The 21,795-nt window shown below is 42.0% G+C and overlaps 1 protein-coding gene across 1 annotated transcript in view; it reads right to left on the bottom strand.

The window, feature by feature from the left end:
- The window catches only part of PRDM6 (PR/SET domain 6), a 72,134-nt gene continuing 50,339 nt past the window's right edge, over window positions 1-21,795 (bottom strand). Inside the window, exons 4-7 of the mRNA XM_085305421.1 lie at window positions 20,517-20,641; window positions 17,107-17,449; window positions 7,816-7,992; window positions 1-758 (exon numbers count right to left, since the gene is read on the bottom strand). Coding sequence (XP_085161547.1) covers window positions 644-758; window positions 7,816-7,992; window positions 17,107-17,449; window positions 20,517-20,641 — 760 coding nt within the window. The 3' untranslated portion in view covers window positions 1-643. The remainder of the gene's footprint in view (window positions 759-7,815; window positions 7,993-17,106; window positions 17,450-20,516; window positions 20,642-21,795) is intronic.

The raw sequence follows: 21,795 nt of genomic DNA, 5'->3' as shown, positions 1-21,795 counted from the left end.
TTTTTTGATGGAATATCTGTGCCAATTGCAATGCTGTCAAATGAAACTACTTGCATGAAAAAGTGCACACAGTGTGAGGCATGAGACTATGGAAATGAAATGCCCTTTGGTCTGAGGAGGCTGACACTGACCCAAATACAGTTCTTGATTACTTCTCATCCCACAGAATTTCTATTACAGCCATGTCGAGACCAACTTAGCCCAGCCCAGCCAAATCTAAGGATTACCTCTGGGTCCTTTGAGTCATGCTACAAAAAAAGGTGCAACAATAAACAAGTCCATGTGCATTCTCAGTCGTAACTATGGGCAGAAGAACCCTCGAGATTCTTCACTTTGGTATTAAATAACAATTATAAAGGCCTTTAGAAATAAAGCAATACATGGCAGGACTTGAAATGTTAACAGTCCCAAGTAACTTGTCCATTGAAATAAGACTCATCCCTAGTCATAAATAAATAATCTCTTTCCTGGTCTCACTTTCACGCCAGGATCAATATCTCTTAACATCTTACTTATTTTATTACTGCTTTTGGTTTTCTGGGACTGATTGAAAGTTGCTCAGAGGAAATCTTTGGTTTTGCTTAAGTGTCCGTGACATTTAATCATGACTTTCCTTGCAGTTTAATTCCAACCAGTCAATCAGTTAATCCACTTCAATTGATTCTGTGCTCTCTGTTATTGGCTTGCACTCATTGGGCATCCTCTGGTGTCGACTCAGCTGGGTGGCTTGTGTGAAGCTCCTCTCACATCTCTCGCACCTGGTGAAGGCAAGGGAGAAAATTGAGACCAGGGACCTGCTCCAGAGGGGGGCGATGGGCTTTGTCTCATCCTGCCTAATCGGAACAGACACTCAAAAGTGGCTTCAGATTTTACTGGCTCAAGAGGTTTAATTGGTGGCTACTTCCAAGGCCTTGATGCCCATGATGGGACAAGGCCTGTCTGATTCAGAACAGAGAAATCTGTCAATAGGCAGGGGGAAGGTGATTTCTCCAGAGAGGCCTGTCCTGCTGGAGCTCTGATCACTGTCAGTTCAAATAGATAAAGAACAAAAAGAGATTTTTTGGAGTGAGCTATCAAAGAAGTGGCTTGTCTGCAGTTTTCTGCTCTGTAACCCCTAGGAGAAATTGATGACAAATAGAATTTCACCTTCTGCTAATTTAAAATCCACAGTTGCCTATCGGAGAAAAAGAAATCACAAGGCAATAATCTTTCAGTGTTAGAGCGAGAGAAAACTCTTTGTTKATCTGATCTGACTATGTAGTAGGGTTCATTTTAAACAGGCATGCAGAGTTAGTGGTTACTTAATTATCTGAAAACATCCACAGTATTTGACAGATTTGTGGGTTGAGCAAGAAAGAACTCATAACAGTCACCAGTGTTTGCTTCACCGTCCTTTCCGTCTTCTCTCTCCCTGCCCAGTCCTCTCCTTAGAGAGCTATAATCTGCCAGGAAAATAACGCGGGAATGAATGAACAAAGGTATTGCATTTCTAAGGGGATAGGATGGGACATTGCTAGCTTGGCGTGAAACCTCTCTCCCTGCTCTGTAACAGGGAAGCTATTGTATCTAACCTCCCCAATACTAGCCTCTTAATTTGCATTCTGAACACCAGATAGAGGTGTCTGATGAGTTGCAAGTATGGATACAGCAGATCCTCCTCGTAAAGGCACTCACTCCCAAAAGCCACCTTTGATTTAATGGTGCTGCGAGATGTTTTATCTTCAAAGAAGATTATCGTAAAAGCATCGCTCTGATGAGTTCCTCACCTTCAAAGGAGAAGTGAAGAGAACAATGGCCTCAGCTAATTCGTATTCATCTTTCTCTCATCACTGATATGAATGATAGAAAATGAACTGTCACTGAGCTAGCTGTTTACGAAAAAAAGAGAGAAAGAAAGCGTGCAAAGATAGATATTTACACATATGCATAACTGTGGAATGTTCTTCACATTAGTAATTTTTAGTAAGTAATTTCTGCTTCAGGAACATTGAGCACAGACATTAYGGAGTCATTCATCCAAGCTACTGTACCACTCTGAAATGTCAACACTTTTAAGTTGTGTTTCTTTGATTGTCTTTCGGGGAATATTCTTAGCAGTCTGTTCCACTGCTAAAAACTGCACTGTGATCTTGACAAATGTAAAATGTCAGCTTTAATGTATCAGACCTATCAGCTCAATGAAAATAACTCAGAAGTATTGATTACTTAATGATTTTCAGTGTATTCATTAACGTCTGTGTGCAGATCATCCACTCTCCAGAGCTCCTGAAGTGCTGATGACACATTAGTGTACTGCTGATTGTTTATTAGAAAACTGATTGGTTACTGGATTAGTGTGTCAAAATATACTACCTTTCATTGCCTGACAAACTTGCAAATTATTATATTATTTTTATATACATACTATATATATACACTCACATATATATCACAGAAGAATTGGAATCAATTTTAAGGCTGGGGGGGGGGTTAACTTAGGCTACATGAGATATTGCCATCTACTTGAACTTGATAGTTTTGCTATTTTGATGTCTCCAAWGACAAGTGCTTTGCTTGCTGAGGARTGGGAAGYTTGGCTCCTTGGAAACCAAGCTTTAAGAGATACATCTGTGAGAAGAATGGCCACCTGCAGACCAGGTGTGGCAACAGCTGACTTCTACGTGCCTGGCCCGAGGAGTGGCATATACCCAGTCAGGAGACTCACAGGCCATATGGGAATCAGAGAAAGCCTATAAAGTGATCAAAACRCTTACAGGTTCTTGGTATAAGCCGGCCATGGAGCTGCGGCAGATCCCCTTACCCCTTCTGGAGCTTGCCTGGGACTCACCATCACTCRGCACCTTGCATTGCTCTCAAAACTATGGAGCAAGACTCACTGTACTCCTTTTAAATGATATTTCCCACTTTTCAGCCACTAGCATCTTCTCCCTGAAGAATGCTCTGCTTTCTGAGCTACAGTCTWCTCTGGGACACCTTCACAGAGATGYACAWAAGAAGGTTGTATCATGCTGCTAGAGAGAGAGCAAAGAATTAATTTGTTGCTAAGGGCATCTTCCCTTTGGACAGGAGGGATGTGAGTCTAAGTCCAGCTGCCAGTTCAGCTGCGCTGTCTGTGCTATAGAGCCCTTGGGCAACAGTCAGAATAAAGCCTTTGACAAGACACCTAATGCACCCAGGTAACCCTCAGATAGTGCCTAGTGTCTCCTAGGCACTTTGATAAAGTGTGGGTGGTGTTCTCTGGATTACAGTATTGGATATATAGCATTATAGTACCTGGATTACAGAAAGGCACCTGCATTAGGCCTMTGATTCCTCTTTTCAATTTGGCCCAAAGAAGCTGTTGCCAGATATGAACTGATGGGAAAGCTGAGGATAACAGAGTCACAGCAGTTAGTGTAACATCTCATGGTAAACATGAATGTGAGAAAAAACAGGAATATTTTTTTTCTTCTGAATTATGCTGCAGACTTTCTCTGCAACAACCACCCTTCCCAGCCCATCACTGCAGAATAACCGCTGCAGTTACCCACATCTATGAGCCTGGTGAGTGTGCATGCATGCATGCGTGCATTTATATATTAAATGCACATAGCTTATAATGTGTTGGAAGGTTTAATAATAACCGAAACAATGAAGAAGGAAAAATAGTCCCTCTCTCCTGTGATCACCCACAAAGTAAATGCCTGGGACTCAACTAGAGCCTGGCTATTRGACTCGGGACAAATTTTTGGATAAGCCTTAACTGTACATGCAAGTATCAGCAATATTGCTTCCTACTGGCTGAGATACTACTTAATTTCCACTTATGCCATCTGATGGTATTTAAAAGAAAGTTGAACAGCCCCTGGACAAAATATAGATTCYGTTTAAGCAATTAATGACTCCTCACCAAGTTAGATGCCGTCACTGAAATGGTATCCTTCTAATCTTTTTATATCAAGTGTCCTTCATTTTAATTGTAAGCAGCAGTGTTGTACTACAACATTTAGCCCCATCATACACAAGACCTATTTCTACAACTACAYTTCTCTCTCTCTGTGACTTGCTTGGTTGCAGGGGAGGTAAACAAGGGCAACTTCTGTGTTTCTGAATTTCACTATCAATACTGGGGACAATGGTTTTGTTGRGTTTTGTGAAGAATAGTTTGGTTAGGTAGCCCTCACAGTCATCGRTCTGCTTGTTTCTTCATGGTGCCTTCAAAATACTGACATTTAAGGATAATAATCAGGACCGATTTAATTACCAAGTTCATATCAACTTCAGTGAATGGCTTCAGCTGAAGAAAACGCTGAGGGCCCATTCTAGGAAAAAAGTATTTTTGTTTCATATTTTCAAAATTAAATTTTAAGATTTCATTCAAAATTACATTTAACATTAAATTTTAACCTAATCTGAAAGGGCTAAATAAATCAGAGCAGAGCTGAGATGCCACTGCAGGTATAATGTCTACATTCAATGTGAAATGAATGCTCCTTGGCTTTGCATTTCTTTTTTTAAAATTTTCTTTTCTTTTTTCTTTTTTTTTTGGTTTGGCTACTGAAAATTAGATATTTGCATAGCCCCAATATTATTCTACAAGCAGTGATATTAGGTCCTTTAAGTAGCATCTAATTTTGCTGAAATGGGAAAGATCGCAGGAGAAGAATTTAAGAAAATGGGAATGGCCAACAGTTACCTTTTAACTTGCTCAAGAGCTTTGTTCCCAGACTAGCAGCCATAGTGGAGACTGCGGTAAGATAAGAATACACAAAACCATGACAATGGTGAGGCTGACTTGATAGCTTGCGATGACATGAAAAGAAATCCCTTCCAACTGGACCTGCAGTCCAGGCAATGTGGCTAAAGCCTTGACTACAGATAACCTCACTTAGCACTGTTATCTATGAGGAAAAGCAAATAGGAAAGTCCTCCACCATACACCCAAAGTTACCTGAGACCTATAAAGAAAGGCCTTCTCACGTAAGAGGCCTTTTAACCAGTCACAGATTTCCTCTTAAATAACAATTAATTTGAAGTATTTTAGACTCCTCTCATCACGTGTTCACCAATTTTAAAACCATCTTCTGAAAATGATACGCACACAAATACACACAGAGTGTTTGATGTTGTTTGCTTAATCCATACACAGCACAATTTGTCCAAATACCACATACAACCATAACTGGCTTACTGCATTAGAAATTAATGAGGTATTAATAAGAAATTCAGAGTTTTTGCTAGTTAACTGTCCAGTTGAATGCACATTTTCATCTGTGAAATTGAACTTAGCAATATCTTTAAGATGATGCCTGTATTTTTAATATAACTTAGCTAGAATTTAAATAGTTCTACACTTTCCAAGCACTTTTACAGGCTCTCTCTTGTTAGCAGTAAAAATATTATTCAACAGAAGTATGTACATTGCCAGAAATATAGACCTTGAGGTACAGAACATTTATCTCAACAGACTTTTTGGTTTTGCACTTTTTAAGTAAGCATACACTCAACCCCCCTTTGCAAATATACATTTCAAACTTAAATTGCACGATCAAGCCACAAAAATATTATTTGTCCCGCTTATGGTTCCTTTTTCCTGGAAATTACTGCTGTATTTTTCTTAGCTTACATAGTATCAGGTCTTGGACCCCCTCCTTTTCAAAGGAGGTGCTAAATGGTGATGAGACATCAAGATGAGCTGCAGTTATCTTTATTTTGCTCCAGCAAAGTGGGTGAATTGATTTCTGGATAAGTTGTCTGCCCCTCCTCCCTCAAATGCAAGTAGTCCTGCACAGAAGGCAGCTCGGTCTTCTTGAATAGCCGGCAGGATCAGGCCGCATGTGTCTCCTTATCTGACTAGCAGGGCCAGGAGGAACTGCAGCTCCAGTTTTAGCTCCATGTGAAATTACCAGTCGGCCTCCTCCAAAGACCTCACTGAGTTTTCCGGAGAGCAACTGGAACTGCTGTTTCTTGTATTTAAGGAAGGAACTAAACAAAACCCTATGAGAACGATAAATTCTGCCATACGTGATAAAGAAGCAGTACAAAGCATGCCTATTTTTTTGTTGCTCTGCACTACGCTTTGCAGAWAGGGCAGGTACATGCTCTGGAATATATAAATACCTTTTTATAAGCAGTGAAAAACAAACAAATCCCAGAGCACTGGTTAATTGTGGGATATACATTAAAGCCTTTCTTTCACAAACGAAACTGTGCTGTAGTCAAGACCATTCTGGAGAAGGGGGAAGAATTACCAAACCAAAGGGGAAAAATAATGACTCTAAATGGGGCAAAATAGCAGATCTATTGGAAACATGACAAAAACAGGATGTTAAGGAAAAAAAATAAGTGGAGTCAACAAGGTTACACATAAGTAACACCTCAACATTAAAAGAAATCTATTTTCCATTTTGACCTGGAAACCTCTTCCATTAATTACTAAAATCTATTTACACAGCAACTAGATAAAAATCAATCTGATTGCTCACACTATTTTTGGCTTCACTTTCTAGGGGCTCTCAGCGTGCACCAGACCGGCTCTTGTCGTTGTCGAGACGCTCCACGTTTCCACGCTTTGCCACCTACAGTGCTACCCTGGCCATGGTTTCTGGTATGCAAGCATACTCATATCCTGCACAGGATATGCAGCGCTTGGTGGCTGGCTCCATCCTCCTGCCCCCAGCAGACACGTGTATGGAGGCCACGCGTCCTTTCAGCCATATATGGAGGCAAAGCATCTCTAGCAGTATCTCTGCAGCGCTTGTACCAAGGGAGGGGTCCTGACAGCCCCCAGGGCTCAGCTCTCTTACATTAACCAGACATGAGAGCACGGGGAGGCAAAAGAAGACGAGGAAGACAAATGTAGAAAAGTAGACTGAGGACATGCCGTCCTCTGGGGAACGGGGAAAGATGCACACCTTCTGCAACCCTTATTCCCTGTCCTCCTAGGAAGATCAGGTGGTTTCCAGAAGAGCTAGATTTTGTTACGTTATTTTTCTTCCAGAGTGGGATTGGTTCCAGATACAATATACACGTGAATTTGTGTTTGTCAGTTAGCAAAGACACAGACAAATGTGGAAAAAGCGTGTTCTGTTTCTGAGCACACCTTCTGTTAGGCAGGCAGAGTCTTGCACAACTTAAAAGAAAAATCTACCTGGTTCAGCTGTGCTATGGCTGGAGGTGACAAGAAAGGAAAGAAAGTTTCTGAGACCGAAACGTGTGCTTGGCTTTATTTTCAATAAACAGAAACTGCAAAAGTCAGCAGAGTCTGTTTAATTAAAAAACATCTTGACCAGGAGACATATTTCTTTTTTTAATCATTTGGACAGCAAACCATTTGCAATTTATTATTATGAGCTTACCAGACTTATGCCACAAGACAGAGCCGTGTTTTTTACGCAGCGGTTCTGAGACTAAAAAAAGATGCATGTTTTCCCCCTATATTTAACCAGGTCCAAATTAGCTGTTACGTGAAGCTCCATCTACCTCAGCATATTGACATCAAAGAATCATATTAATCTTCTTACCGTGCAGCCTGTCCCAGCCTTGAGTGTATTTTCAGCTACGGTTCCCTGACGGTAGCTTAGCTGTCATTTAATTAAAACAATCAAGTTCTCATCAGAGGACAGGAAATTGCTCTGGGCACGCGAGGTATGTGAAAACGAGCCCCGTTTAATTCTGATTTTAGTCACACCACTAATGGATTTGTCTGGTGCTCTGACCTTGCCTTTCACAGGAACCTCTCCTCCGTGCTGCCGGGGACCGCTGCACAGCGAACGGCAGCTACGCGTTTCCCTCTCGGCTCGCGGCTGGCAAACGCTGCCGGCTCCGACTACTTACTTGAAGGGTTTTTCCCCGGTGTGCGTCCGGATGTGATTGTTGAGCGTCGTAGCACCGGCAAAGGCACGACCGCAGTAGCCGCACTTGAAGGGCCTGTCGCTGGAGTGCGTGACCACGTGGTTCCTCAGCTCCGAGGGCTGCGAGAAGGACTGCGAGCAGTGGCCGCACTGATAGGGCCTGCAAGGGGACACAGAGACACCGCGCCGTCAGCGCTCTCCGCCGTAGCGAGCGGGCAACCGCGCGGGTGGGAACGTCTAATCTTCCCAGTAATTTCCCAGGAGAACGGCGGGGGCAGCTCCCCGGGACTTTTCTGGGAGACCCACAGCAACACTGCAGAACCTTCCAAGCAGACATRAAGTCCTTACGCAGGAGCTACCTGAGAGTCTACGGGCCACAAAATAGGGCATTAAGAAAAAAAAATAATAAAAAAAAGACTCGGCAAGCTAACAAACCTGCACTACCTTGCTTATTCCTTGCTTATTTCTCCTAAATCCAACACGGCACTTCTTACTCCCCCAAAATCCTCATTCACTTCAGTTAGCAGCCTCAAGGAATCCTCCATCTGTTGGTGCCAGCCCCAGCGTTGCCTACAAATGTGTGTCTAATTGGTACCAGTATATTCCCTGTGGATTCGGTGACTGCTCGTAATAAAATTTTTCACTTTGCTTTGGACTGGGCTAGGCTCTCTCTCTCTCTTTCATTTATTATTTAAGATCATCTTTTGCAATGAGAGACATTGGGAAAAAATAACCACCATGTTTACTATTATTTTTTCTATTTTCTTACTGATRGCAAAAATATTTCCACTGAATTAACAGGTTTCTCCATCCCAGACTGAAAATGCCTTTTTGAGATCCCGATATGAATATATTTGAATATATACTTTTGTTTTTCTGTCTTTGCAGTTAGTTAAAAACAAACGAACAAAAGACTGTGATGCTACAAATTCAGAATCATACCAAACATACCATGAACACAGAAGGAGAAGGAGGCGGGACAGCAACATGAGACAAGACTATGGCTGCAACACAAATACCATTCCTAACCAAAAAGTGGTAAAGTGTGAAGAAACCATGAATATACATTTCTGTTCTGTAAAAGAGATTTAATACCAACATACTACAGAGGKTTTTTTTTTTTCCTCATCATGCTTGACTTAAGTTAGTGGCAGAGTCCTACATCTTTGTGAGACCTTTTGTTAAGAAAAGTAAGAATTTTTATGGAAGGATATTAATACTTCCTCCCCACACACACTGCCCACCAGTTTGGAAGAACAGCTCTCGATGCCTGCATTTCTGGAAGCAGCAGCCAACACCAACCTGATCACTCTCGAAGAGATGTGTACATTTAAATGGCTAGAAACCCAAACTAAAGAGAAGGAGACACTGGTGACCGAGCATGTACAACAATTCAATTAAGTGCAAAATAAAGCAAACTATCTCATTTGTCAAGTGAGCTGCTTAATTGTGGCTACTTGCATCGCCGCTCGCAAATACTATTATTTTACAGTGCTTCAGAGCACTGAACACTGATTGTAGAATTTTTTAGCTTGATTAATAGCTCAGTATTGGTCAATAACTCAATAGCTTACGGTTTTAATTACTTACATTTGGAAAACCTAACTGCTCTCCAACAAGTTTGAAAGACATATACAAAAGTTGTGGAAAGGCTGCTTAACCTGGACGACGTGGCCTTTGAAAAATTACGGAAGCACATGCAAAATATTTTACGTAAACAACAACAGCTACTGAATATCTGTTTCTACTATTGGAAGACAAGAAGTTACACTTTTTCAGCCTTCTCCTTTCTTCAAGTGCATGCTTACACAGGAAATATTTATCAAACTTGACATGAAAATTCAAGTGCTGGTAAAACAAAAATGATTTGTGAACGCGCACTTGAAAAATTGTTTGGTTATTTTCAAATTAAACACTTTTAAGCAAAAGAACATATTAAGATATTCTGTTTCCCAGAAACATTGATTTTTTAATAGTGAAAAGGACCATTAACATCTATTAGCCTCTGGTTATCTATTTTTAACAGCTACCACAATAAACAATACAACACTAAACAAAATCAATTAATCTTTTATTTTTTTAACAGTCAACATGATTAATTTCATGCTGTGAAAATCCACACCATTACTTTTATGTAAATAGTCAAAATTCCAAATGAGTAATAACTGAGCATTCAGGTGCCAAATAAAACATTTCTATCCCCTACACTGGCTCAAAACAAGCTTGTTTACAAAACATATTAATATATGCACCCAAAATACATTTCACTGGCTGATGCACAAGACAAAAAGCTTTGCATAGAAGGAAAAAAAAAGTCACTTACTATAGCTTGCTTAAAATGTATTTTTTCCATTCATAAAAATCTTGGCAGAAGAGCTGTTAAAGAATGGTTCCCCTGACCCCCTTTTGAGGGATGCATTGCTACAGCTGCTACGCAGGTGATTCTGATTAATTCCAAAACGGGCAGAGCAAGTAATTTTTTCCCAGCTAGATAAATGACACAAATTAAGCAAAGCTCATTTTAAAGGGCAAACCAACATATGCATTCAGGCACTATAGCAATTTATAAACCCTGCATCTGATTTGCACTGTGGGCTGCTTCAAATACTCAGGACTGCATGAACATTTGGACCCGACAATATTTTTCTACAGGCGAAAAAAGGCATTCAATAARTTGAAAAGTTATCAATTCGTTTTCTAGTAACCATTTTACTGCACTCAGAAATTTCTCTTGGCAGAAAATAAAATCAGTATGTTGCTTCTGGAAGGGAAAAAAAGAAAGAAAGAAAAAAAAAAAAAGGCAGTGCAGAAGGCCTGGACAGTAGCGATGCTCAGTTCGTCGAGTGCAGCGGCACCGGCAGAGCAGGGCTCTCTGGGATTCAAGAGTTTTCTCCCGGTTCCATCGCTTTGCTCGGCACTGGGACACTGAATTCAGGGGACAACTCAACCCTCCGTGTCCCCAGGGCTTCRGACAGAAGGCGAAGGGAAGAGTAACAAAAGCAGGGCGCTGTATGAACTGCGTTTGCAAAGAGGTGCAGCCAGGCTGAACGCGGCCCCAGAAAACATGCTGCCGCTTGAATGACTCTGAATGCGTCACCGCACCTTGAGCTCCATGGTGTCCGCGCGAATATAAGCCCAGGTGCAGGTTGGTGCTGCAGAAAAATACGTGTTCAGCCAAAACGCGTATCGATTACTTCCTAGGTGAAAGCCCTACAAACCAATGTTATTCCTTTGCACACGTACATGCAGATCTGCGAGCATAAATGCAATCATTTTAATGAAAGAGAATCACAGAATGGGTAAGGTTGGAAGGGACCTCTGGAGATCATCTAGTCCAGTCCCCCTGCTCAGCAGGGTCACCTAGAGCACGTTAGACAGGGTTGCATCCCAGCGGGCCTTGAAGATCTCCAGAGAAGGAGACTCCACAACCTCTCTGGGCAACCTGTGCTAGTGCTCTGTCACTCTCACAGGGAAGAAATTCCCCTCACGGTCAGGCGGAACTTCCTGTGCTTCAGTTTCTGCCCATTGCCTCTTGTCCTGTCACACGGGGCAACTGAAAAGAGTTTGTCCCCTTCCCCTTGACACCCTCCCTTCAGGTACTTGTACACATTGATAAGATCCCCCCTCAGTCTGCTCTTCCCCAGGCTGAAGAGGCCCAGCTCTCGCAGCCGTTCCTCATAGGGCAGATGCTCCAGCCCTCTGAGCATCTTTGTAGCCCTACGCTGGACTCTCTCCAGTCGCTCCATGTCTCTCTTGGACTGGGGAGCCCAGAACTGGACACAGTACTCGAGATGAGGCCCCACCAGGGCTGCATAGAGGGGCAGGATCACCTCCCTCCACCTGCTGGCAACCCTTTTCCTAATGCAGAGGTGCACCAGGGCTTGRAAGTATGTGCTGACCGTCTGAAGAAATACGTCTTTCTCTAAAAATCTGTTCTCTGCATCTGCATAGTTTTAGCAATAGTATAGCTCTGAATCTCTACTTCATAGTATTTTCCATGAAGRATCTTGTAATGCCTTCCAGTTGTTAATTCAGCCTGATCAGACTTCTTCTGAGACAGTATTTTATTTTTTAAAGGAAGTTACATTTAAGAGCAGCTGAAGTGATGTGCATACAGTGATGTGCTGACAGCCATTAAAAGCAGTTCTAATGCTTTTCATTAAACACTTTGCTACACGTTTTCCTGCTTCTCTGTCTTTCTGTCTGAGCTTAAAGGGAGGACAGCTACTTACCTAGAAGCAAATTCTAATGTTAGAAAAATGACCATGTTGTCGTTGGCCCTAAGCACCACCAATCAATTATGTAGCTTTCCCAGCTTCTGCAGACTTCCTACAGCACTAGCTCACAAGCGTGTAGTGTCCATCAGCTTTTTCTAGAGACCCTAACCTTACAGATCCCGGCTATATGAGCACACAAGCTATTTAAAGTGAAATTCAGAAAGAAGTACATGTAATACAATAGTTTGGGGAGTATATGATTATCTAGAGTTTCGTCTCAGAAACCAATCAAAAATATTTTTGGCTACCCAATTTAGATGTCTCCTGAATGACTTTGTTGTTTGGTGATCTCTTTCCCAGTGATATAATTTCCCCACATTTGCAGCTGATTTCTTCTGGGTGAAATTACATCGTGTAGATCACCAATAAAAAGCCCTTGTTAAAAAGCCTACAGGGCTTAACTGAGTATCACTGATGATACCTGTGCTTTCTGTTAGGAGGTAACAGATAAACCTGTTGCTTCTCCCRCTCCGCAGCTGGAGGAACTGCTGACAGACAACCGTACATTTGCATTGATTCGTTTTAGATTTTCATTTAGCAAAAGACACATAGCCCTTTACCTATTTATCTTGCTCTACTTCTCTGCCGGAACAATGTGCTTTCCAAGCCCAACACCCTAAGGAAATCCAGCCAGTGTAAAATACTGCCTGAACGGAGAACACTAGCAGTGGGCTGAGTCACTACGGTCCTGAAAAGTCTGCGAATTATACTCCATTAAATTTTCAGATTCTGTGTTTTATGGTGAGCTGGTTTTGYAGCGAGGCCTCTTCAGAAATGCCTTTGGAAACGCCATCTTCAGGGGTCAGGTGGCCTCCCAGGGTGATCTACACTCTACCGAATCAAGAGCCTGAACTCAGTAACCACAAGCGCGTACCAAGGGCTTTCGGCACAGGCTTTGGTCTCCTTCGAGCAAGCTGAGCCACGAGGCCAGAGCGTGAGGTGCCGCCGAAGGCCGCGGCCAGCAGCGGCGCGACGCCTCCGGAGCCAGCTCCGCGGCCCCGCCGCTGCCGCCGCGCGCTTCCGCCGCCCCGGCTCGCCGGCAAGACGCCCCGACAGGCGGCTCGCGGGAGCGCGGCGGAGCCGCCGAAGCCGGAGGGCAGGTTTGTTCGCTGGGCGTTTGCAAACCTCTGTGAAAAGACTGTGCAGGAACGACCAGCAATTTGAGCAGGACGTTTACTTTAACTGAGCGGCATTGCACGGGCACTCTTTAAACAGAAACGGGCAACTCTCGTTCACAACATTCATTTTGCGTTTGTCTGTCACGGGAGACGTTTAAATTAATTAATGGGCTTGGGGACAGCATGAAGGTCAGAGACACAGAACCTATAAAGAAAAGGACAAACACAAAATGGGCCAAGCCATGATCCTAGAGGAAAGGACCCATTCAACTGACAACTTCCACCTGAAAGCTCCTATTTTTAGAAAAGCCTACACATTTAACGTTGGAGCCTAACAGCAAAACACAAGTACGGTATCTTTTAAATGAACAAGGAATACACAGGTCACATAACATCCACAGTCCACCAGGCACGGACACGCGTGCAGAGGGTCTTCCCTCGAATGATCACCTTCAATACACGACGACCAGTGAGAATAAATGTCACACAGAGGTGCACACCGTACATGAAAATGTGCCACAGACAGCCCCTGGGGACTGCGAGCATCTGCCTTCSCTTAGCACCAAGCGAGAAGGAAGAAAGATGTTTTAAAAAAACGGGGTTGTTATTAGGAAAGCCGCTGCCATTGGGGCGGGGGGGAGAACAAACACAAAAATAACTTTTAAAATACCGTTCTAAAAATTATTCACCGGGACCGAAGGCTTTTGCTTACCCCCTGCTGGAGCCCCTCAAATAGGGTTGTTGGGAATTTCTGCAGCAGAAAAAATAAAAAAATATAAAAACATGAAAAAATAGAAGAGAAAACAGATTTCTGACTTCTGCTTCAAGGAATAGTTGCTCAAATTGCCTCTGCCTGGGCAAGGCTTAAAAAAAACATTCCCAAATATTCAGAAAGTCACAGGGTTCAAATCTAGGCAGATWTGAATCTTCATCTCCCGCTCCAGCCCCATCTACCATTAGCTTCCAAAAGAAACCCTACAAAATCTAACAGGCCAAAAAAAAACCCTCAGTGGAAAAGGAGAAGTAAATTGCAACTGAACTAAAATTGCAAATAGTAAATTAGTTTAATTAAAGATAATTTAAACTTAGAATCTTCACCTCAGTATAAAATAATAAATGCAGCAGATGATCTTGAAAATCATCTCTAGTTTGGGTTCATCATTTTTAGTTGTTTTAAACCATCTGCCTTTTAAATGAGACATTTTTTCCAGCCGCTGTATCACTAAATAGCGTAGCTACTGGTACCTGCTAAAGGACAAAAGGCTGGTTAGGACCTAAGCTCGACCTATAGTGGCTTCCAACTGGGCATATGAGAAGCCAGATCCTAGGACAGTTACGATCTCCAGTAACCGCAACTCTGATATAGTTTCAAATGTTGAGTGTATTGCACGGAGCTTAAGGGAATTCGTGTGACTGAGGTCCCACAYAGCGCTCTAAAAAAGAGCTATTGGGAAATTTTTTTATGACAGCTTTGTTCTTGGCACATCTCACAGGAACAAGGCATTACAAAACTGGCCWCCGCATGGAGTCTGTGCAATTTATTTAATGAAAACCCATTTTTTAGTATAGAGGGAACATAGGTATCACAAAACAGAGCACGCCAGCATCTAGTATTTAGGCAACAGATGGAACTTAAATGTATTTTCCATCAGCTCAGTTGGGTTTTAGGTACTAAGTGTAACACAGGAGAAAGAGATGCTTAAGAACGGGATTCACAAAACCCTGCAAGCCAGGAGGAAATCAGCTAAATTAGCCAGTATCAATATTGCGATAGAGGCGTTTTAACTATTATGCTTCAAGTGTTCCTGAATGCTGTTCTGGGATTCACCACCACAACTCGGTCTTTACTCACCAGCTAACCACCCCTGCACCTCAACCCTCTCCAGATCTGCTGAGTCCTTTCTCTAACCAACTTTTCCTCTCTTCACTCCAGGAGACAGAAGTAACCAACTCTGACATAGGTAACTTGAGCCTACTCTACTAAGGTTATTTTGAGGTAAAGCTCTTCTAACCTCTCTGGGTGAAGCTGTTCTGCATTGCAGGGACAAATTAAATATTCATCAAAGAGAGAGAGAAAAAAAAACAAGACATCATGAATCAGTAACCTACCAAAGAGGGCATTCACCTCTGAAGGGAAAGACCTCAATTCCAGTCTGTACTTCAGGGAATATTTAATGCCAAATACTTAGAAGACAATGAAATAGAAAAGCAAAGCTCTCACCTCTAAGATGACAGCCTCACTTGTGGGATAGACAGCCTCATTTCCTCTCCCTGGYGAAGTGAGTATGTAACCACCTCTCAGAGCGTGGAAGAGCCCCACGAGGAGAAACGCCTCTTGTACTAACCGCCTGCTGCAGCTTGGCTCTATCAAAGGGGAGAGCCTGGTTCAAGTGACGGAAGGGATGAAATCCAGGGCTCGCACCTGATCGGGTGACTCAGTGATAAAATACGTGGCAGAGCTTCTTGACATGCCTCTTCTTCACCTTCCGGTGCAGTATTTTATGCTCTAAGTGTTCCGGGGGCTTTAATAAGGGAAACCAAAGAGCCCACGYAGCCTGGGAGAGCGGCTGTTTAGCACCTACCGTCTACGCTTAGATTGGCAGTTGTGTCCTACAGGTTTCCTTAGCATGGCCTTACTTTGCTGAGGACAGTGTAAAAATCAGAAAGCACTGAAAGAACGAGAAAGGCTTTTGTTGCATTCAAAATATTATCAACTCTTCAAATAGCACGTAGATTTGCACGGAATTCAGCTTGCCCAAGTATCCTTGATATTCCATGCTGGAAAACTGCATTTATACTCCCATGTCTGCACTCCCCCAGAATCACACAGGCGTGTGTGTACACACGGACAATCACATACACACAGAGACGTGGACACTCGTRCACACACGTACACAGAGTCACTGTTGACTATTTTCTGCCGCATTTTGGTTGCATGGAATTCACATTCATATGCTGCTTTTACAATGACTTTCCGGGGATTCAGCTGTTCTGCTGAAATCTTCTTCACAGCTGAAGAAGAGACAAAACATGGGCAGCCTTTTTTATTGAATTAATTTGATTTTTGTCTTTTGTCCTGCCAGCTATCAAAATTGTCAGATAAACCAGCTTTGATGCATAAATAATGGTTCCATTATATTTACTGTGCCACCGGTCAGAGTACCTGAAATTTTAATTCACTTGTTCAGCTAAATTTCATCCTCAGTTCATGGCCATAAAATTCTGTATTGACAAACTTTCAAACCAACTTTGACTCTGAGGTATCTAGTCAACATTTTTCTTCTGTGTGGATATTAGTTTATTGAATAAGTGGCATCTGTTTTCCTCCATATCACTAGTGGAGTAGGTATTTCCTTTTGACAGCTTTGCACGATTTATGGGTTTGCATGCTCTGAAGAAAAATAGTACTAAGCAAAAAATTCCAATTCATTACCTCTTAGTACTTAATTAAGTTCATACACACTGCACACTATAGGTGAACCCTGAAATGACTATGACAGCCACTGAGCAGCAAGTTAGATTATCTTTGGAAGACAGAGAGACTTTTAATTATCCTGACCTCATTTTTCCATCTATGATATTCATAAATTTTCCTTCTATTTTGTTCCCTCCAACAGATGTACCAAACCATTCTGAAAACAAGATTATATCCTTAGCTATTTCCTTTTATCTGTACATTTAGGCACCAAATGTTTTTACAAATAGCGAAGTCAAGCAATGGCTTTTATCGGCTTACTTCATACAGCTGCAGATGAATTATGTCGTTTGGACTCCTCCTAATAATGGTTTGGTTTTGGAAACGATAACAGCCTGATAAAAGGAGAAAGCAGTGGATCTGGCTATCAGTAGATACAGAAATAAAGAGAGCCTGGGTTTTACCTGTCAGGGTTCTGCGTACACACATGCATCTGTAAGAGGATCCGCTGGGTGAAAGTCTTAAAGCATTGCCCACATTTCCAAAGATGCCAGTCACTGAACTCAGAATTTAGTTGGCTTGTTGAAGTTGGGCTTGCAAGAACTCGTTGGTTTTTGACACTGATCTGGTTAAATCCTGACTCGATGGACCCAGACTTATCCAGGAGAGAAAAATTTCTGCTACACGGAGTCTGTGGAAATACTACGGATCGCTGTGGAGTGGCAGGGGACAGTTTGCTACTTTTATTAAATGGCTGTAGGGTGTCTTGTCTGGACATGGCCTCCATTACAGTCGAAGGGACATTCACTGGGAGAAAACAAAAAAAGTAAATAAGATCCTTTTTATGCTTTTTTAAAACTAATACAGTTTTGGGAGACACTAAAAAAATATCAATATCCATTTCTTATCACTAGAATTAAACACTTGCATTTTATCAACACACAGAAAAAAGGCTTAAATAGACACTGATCTGAATGGATGWCGGTGATTCAGTGACCCTGAAACAAAAACTCATGCAAAGGGATGTTTGAGAGTTTGCAAGGACTCAGAGCAGCCTGACTGTGATACACATTTATTATACAATGGGGCTGTCCTCTGAAAGAAATGCTGCAGCACTTACTTAAAACACGTGGACTTYACATGTCGCACTCAGCATGCGCAATTGCTGTATCACAGATAAGCATGGAGAAAAAAATCCTGTGCTCAGACACTCTTTGAGCTTGACTATCTACTGCAGTAGTAGTTCCCTCATGCTACCAAAAGGCAGCCACTAAGGATATTATTTTTACATCATCTCACATACAGTCACCCAGYCAATACAATGCAAAGCCAGGGTGACTGCTGCCTCTGGGGCTGCTGTGATTAAGGCTAGGGAAAGTCAGATCATCAAGAGACAATGCAAAATACAGTCAGRGAGATCTTTGTGCCTCCATTTCCCACCTACAAAATAGGAAGGAGAACAGTTTCTAGTCGCATGAAGGTCTTGTGATCATCAGTTAACTACAGCTTATGAGGCACTTAGATACTTCAGCAACAAATGCAATACCCTGTTCTCAGAAAGAAACGACTGCATTTGGATGTTGCATGATAAGGAAAGGCAGGAGGTCAAACATGTAGAAGAAAGTTGAACAGCTGCCTCATTCCTTGAGTAGCATCTAGACCATGCAGCAAAAAAAGCAAGGGTCCTATAGAAAAAAAAAGGCGTGGAATCAGGTACTGAAAGACTGTATCACAATGCAAAAGAAGCAGAATTCGGGCGTCCTGCACSACGCACCTTCTCATGCTTTTTAATTTTGGCATGTTCAACTTCTTAATATACTATTTTTATGTAGATTTTTACATTAAATATGTGTATGTGCGGATGACTATATCTGTATGTTTACACACATTTAGCTACAGTCACAGAGTGTGAGTGTGTATACATACATATCTATACACACGTACAAATTACCTACTTAAACAGGTTATTTGAAACTGCCATTGTGTCTAGGTAAGTGATTATGATAGATTTCCAAAAGTGAATATGGGAATACATGATACAACATGACTTAATATAAAATAAAAAATGTAACAGAAACTCATGTTCTGGTAGTACCTTGAGTAATACAAATTTACTTCACAAATTTATGTTTTAATATGTTTCCTCAATCAGAACAACTCTAATGTTATCATATAATATGCCAGTTTGGTTTTTTAGGTTTAGGTCCTTCCTATGGTGCTCTTCTCTAGAATATCTGAGAGCCTTCTTTCTGAGTACAGTTATATCCAYGAGGCTGTCTATCACAGGTTTCCAGACATATAATACATCTTTCATGTCTCTACAAACGTTCAGCACAAGGGGTGATTTCTGCACTTCCATTTTTTTCCTCAACATCCTGACACATGAAGCAGATCACTTACTTTTTTCATATTCAGGGTGTTGAAGACCTAAAGAATAGAGGTAGAGTTTGCACTGGCTGAAAACAGACCTCTGCAGAAGATGAGCAGAAGGGCTACCCTGGTGGTTTAAGAGGCACTTAAGTCATGTACCAGCTTGGGGCTGGCTCCATGCTCAGAGGTGAATTTCATCTACTCTGTCAGTCTCTCTGTGGATGAAACTCTGGTTTCTGTCACAGCAAAATAGCAGGTGACATTATTTAGAGATTTTAATGATGATGCACTGCTTTTTAAGTAAAGGTTTCATACGCTACAGCTCACATAAGTAAAAGTAATATTTCTCTATTGTACACTGCAGAGCATGAGTTTTATCGCCAAACATTACTGCCAGTAACTTAATTTCTTTTAAACTCTTCTCAAGTCCAAAGGATTTGAAATCTCAAGATGAAAAAGGGGTGTTTATTTTTGACAGTTTAATCTCCAGGATCCTAYGGTTTTACTGCTGCATGGTTCAGTATTTAAGTTACTATGAGACACAAGTTCATCTCAGTATAGCTGTTTAAGTATCCAAATACTTGACTAGAAAAATATATCTCATGTATAATTGATTATGTGTGGGCAGCCACAGAGTGACTTTAGACCAAAGTCAATCAAGCATCCAGTATTGGTTTCTTCCACCACGCAGGCACACATAGCTGTCAAAACGGAGAAGACGTCTTTGAGACAAGCTCTAATCGAGCTCCGCACACAAGCAGGGAAATCAAAAGGCGTGCTTGGTGCTCCTGCTCYCCTTACAGACAGCGGCAGCCAGTGCTTGGTTGCACCAGGTCTGTGTTACGTGYTTAATTTTGTGGTTACTTCTAGTAAAATGAAAATAAAATGCTGAACAGGGCAGAAGAATGAACGGAAATGGGGATGGCCATGATGGAACGGAGGCTCGTTGTTGTTTCAGGCTACTCACACTTGGCCTGGGCTTAGAGGAGCTGGCTTTTGCCTTTTAACCACAAGGACCTCAGCTCTACAGCCAGTCAAAGCTTTTCTCAACATGCTCAGTGGTAACAGAATGAAGAATCGCTACCACAGGCCTCATGGATCTGCAATACATTACTGTTTTGGCTAGACAGTCTCCTGTGACAGGTCTGATAACAACGCAAGGGGCCAAGCAAATCAATTAAGAATAAAATAATAACTAATCRCTTGTTATGGAGAGTGATTGCACATGCTACCAAGCTATGTGGGGCTGCTACGGTGGGAAATCTGCTGTGAAGTTGCAGGGTCCTGAACATTTTCAAACACCTGAGTTTATTTAGGTAATCATACCGTGATGTTACATGGCTTAAGTAYATCAGCTTCAGGGTTTTATTTTGTATACATAGAGCTTACCTTAAATATGTATCCACATTCACTTAGTATCTCTTAAAAGACTCGAGGAATACAACCGATTAGCTGTAAAACAGGAATTACGACTACACAGGTAGAAATACAAGGAAGAACTTACAATTTTCGTCCTGCGCAATGCACTGCAGAGGGATTCCAAAGAAAGATGTGTAGCTGTCATTGTACCACACCAGCAGCTCCGTGCCCCTGGGAATGTCTATACAAGCCCGATAAAATATGTTTGACCTAAGCAAAACAAAAAGAAAGCAAGCCTAGTTTAGGAAAAGACTATACTTCTCCAGGCATACGCGGTGTTACGGTTGAAATCCACTGGTTTGGAAGCGTTTCTACAGATACTCAAGCGAGTATCTCACTGGTTATTTTAAAACTGAATCCATAATCAGCAAGGACGAGAGTTACTACCTGCTGCATGGAGCAACCAAGAGCTTGCAGGTACTTTGCAACTGAAGTATTTTAAACACCAATTTTACAAACATCAAGCTGTTATAAAAAAACTGTTATTTTTCTTGCAGTGTGCCTTTTAGAGGGATTTTTTAGCAATGCTGCGTTTCTCCCCACTCCATGCAGGCACCGGCGTGCTGTACTGGTGCACCCGAGCCAGGCAGGGAAGCCACRGAGGCGGCTTTGCGTTCGCTACCTAGGCTGACGTTAGCGTGCRCGGGAAAGCGGGCGACAGCTCTTTCCGTTCCAGTACCTTCAATACAGCCCAATATCCCCATACAATAGCTTCAGAGCGACACGTCTACAGGCGACAGGTTTACATAGGGACAAGAGATCAGAGTCAGGCCCCTAGGGGACGAAATAAAAATGTTACCGGTCTGCAGCGGCTTTTCCCTCCGGGCTTTGTACGGAGCAGTAAAACACCCTCCTGTGAGATGGATAGAAATTCAATATACACAAGAAGAGCGCTCTGCTCTGGCTGAAGGATTACACACCAAAATGATACAGTCAAAGCACCAAGAAATGACCATTTTTTATAACAGCTTATGTAAGGCAGAAAAATATCTATAGACCAAAAAAAAAAAAAAAAAAAAAGTTAGGCCTCAACCGGTTTTCTCAGTGAAGAATTGCTACAAACGTTAGCCTGAAGCTCAAGATAAAAGTGTTTAGGGTTGGTAGGCCTTAAATTTAGACTTTCTGTAAAGAATTGGCTGTAGCAATGCAATTTGTTCCTTGTATAACACTGCAGACATAAGGAGAATCCTTTACCACATTTTTCATGGCAGTGAGATATGCACTTGTCAACATATTTTGTCACCGCAAAGTGGCTCTTGGCAACAGGATCATAAAGATCAATAAAAAAGTGCAGATTCTCAATATTTTACTAGCAGCTGCAAAAATTTCATTTATCTTGTTATTTTCCTCGCTTGCTGCCACCC

The sequence above is a fragment of the Rhea americana genome, unplaced genomic scaffold (genome assembly GCF_003343005.1).
Source record: "Rhea americana isolate MKP2758 unplaced genomic scaffold, rheAme1 scaffold_22, whole genome shotgun sequence".
Lineage (NCBI taxonomy): Eukaryota > Metazoa > Chordata > Aves > Rheiformes > Rheidae > Rhea > Rhea americana.
This window is presented reverse-complemented; position numbering and strand designations above follow the sequence as displayed.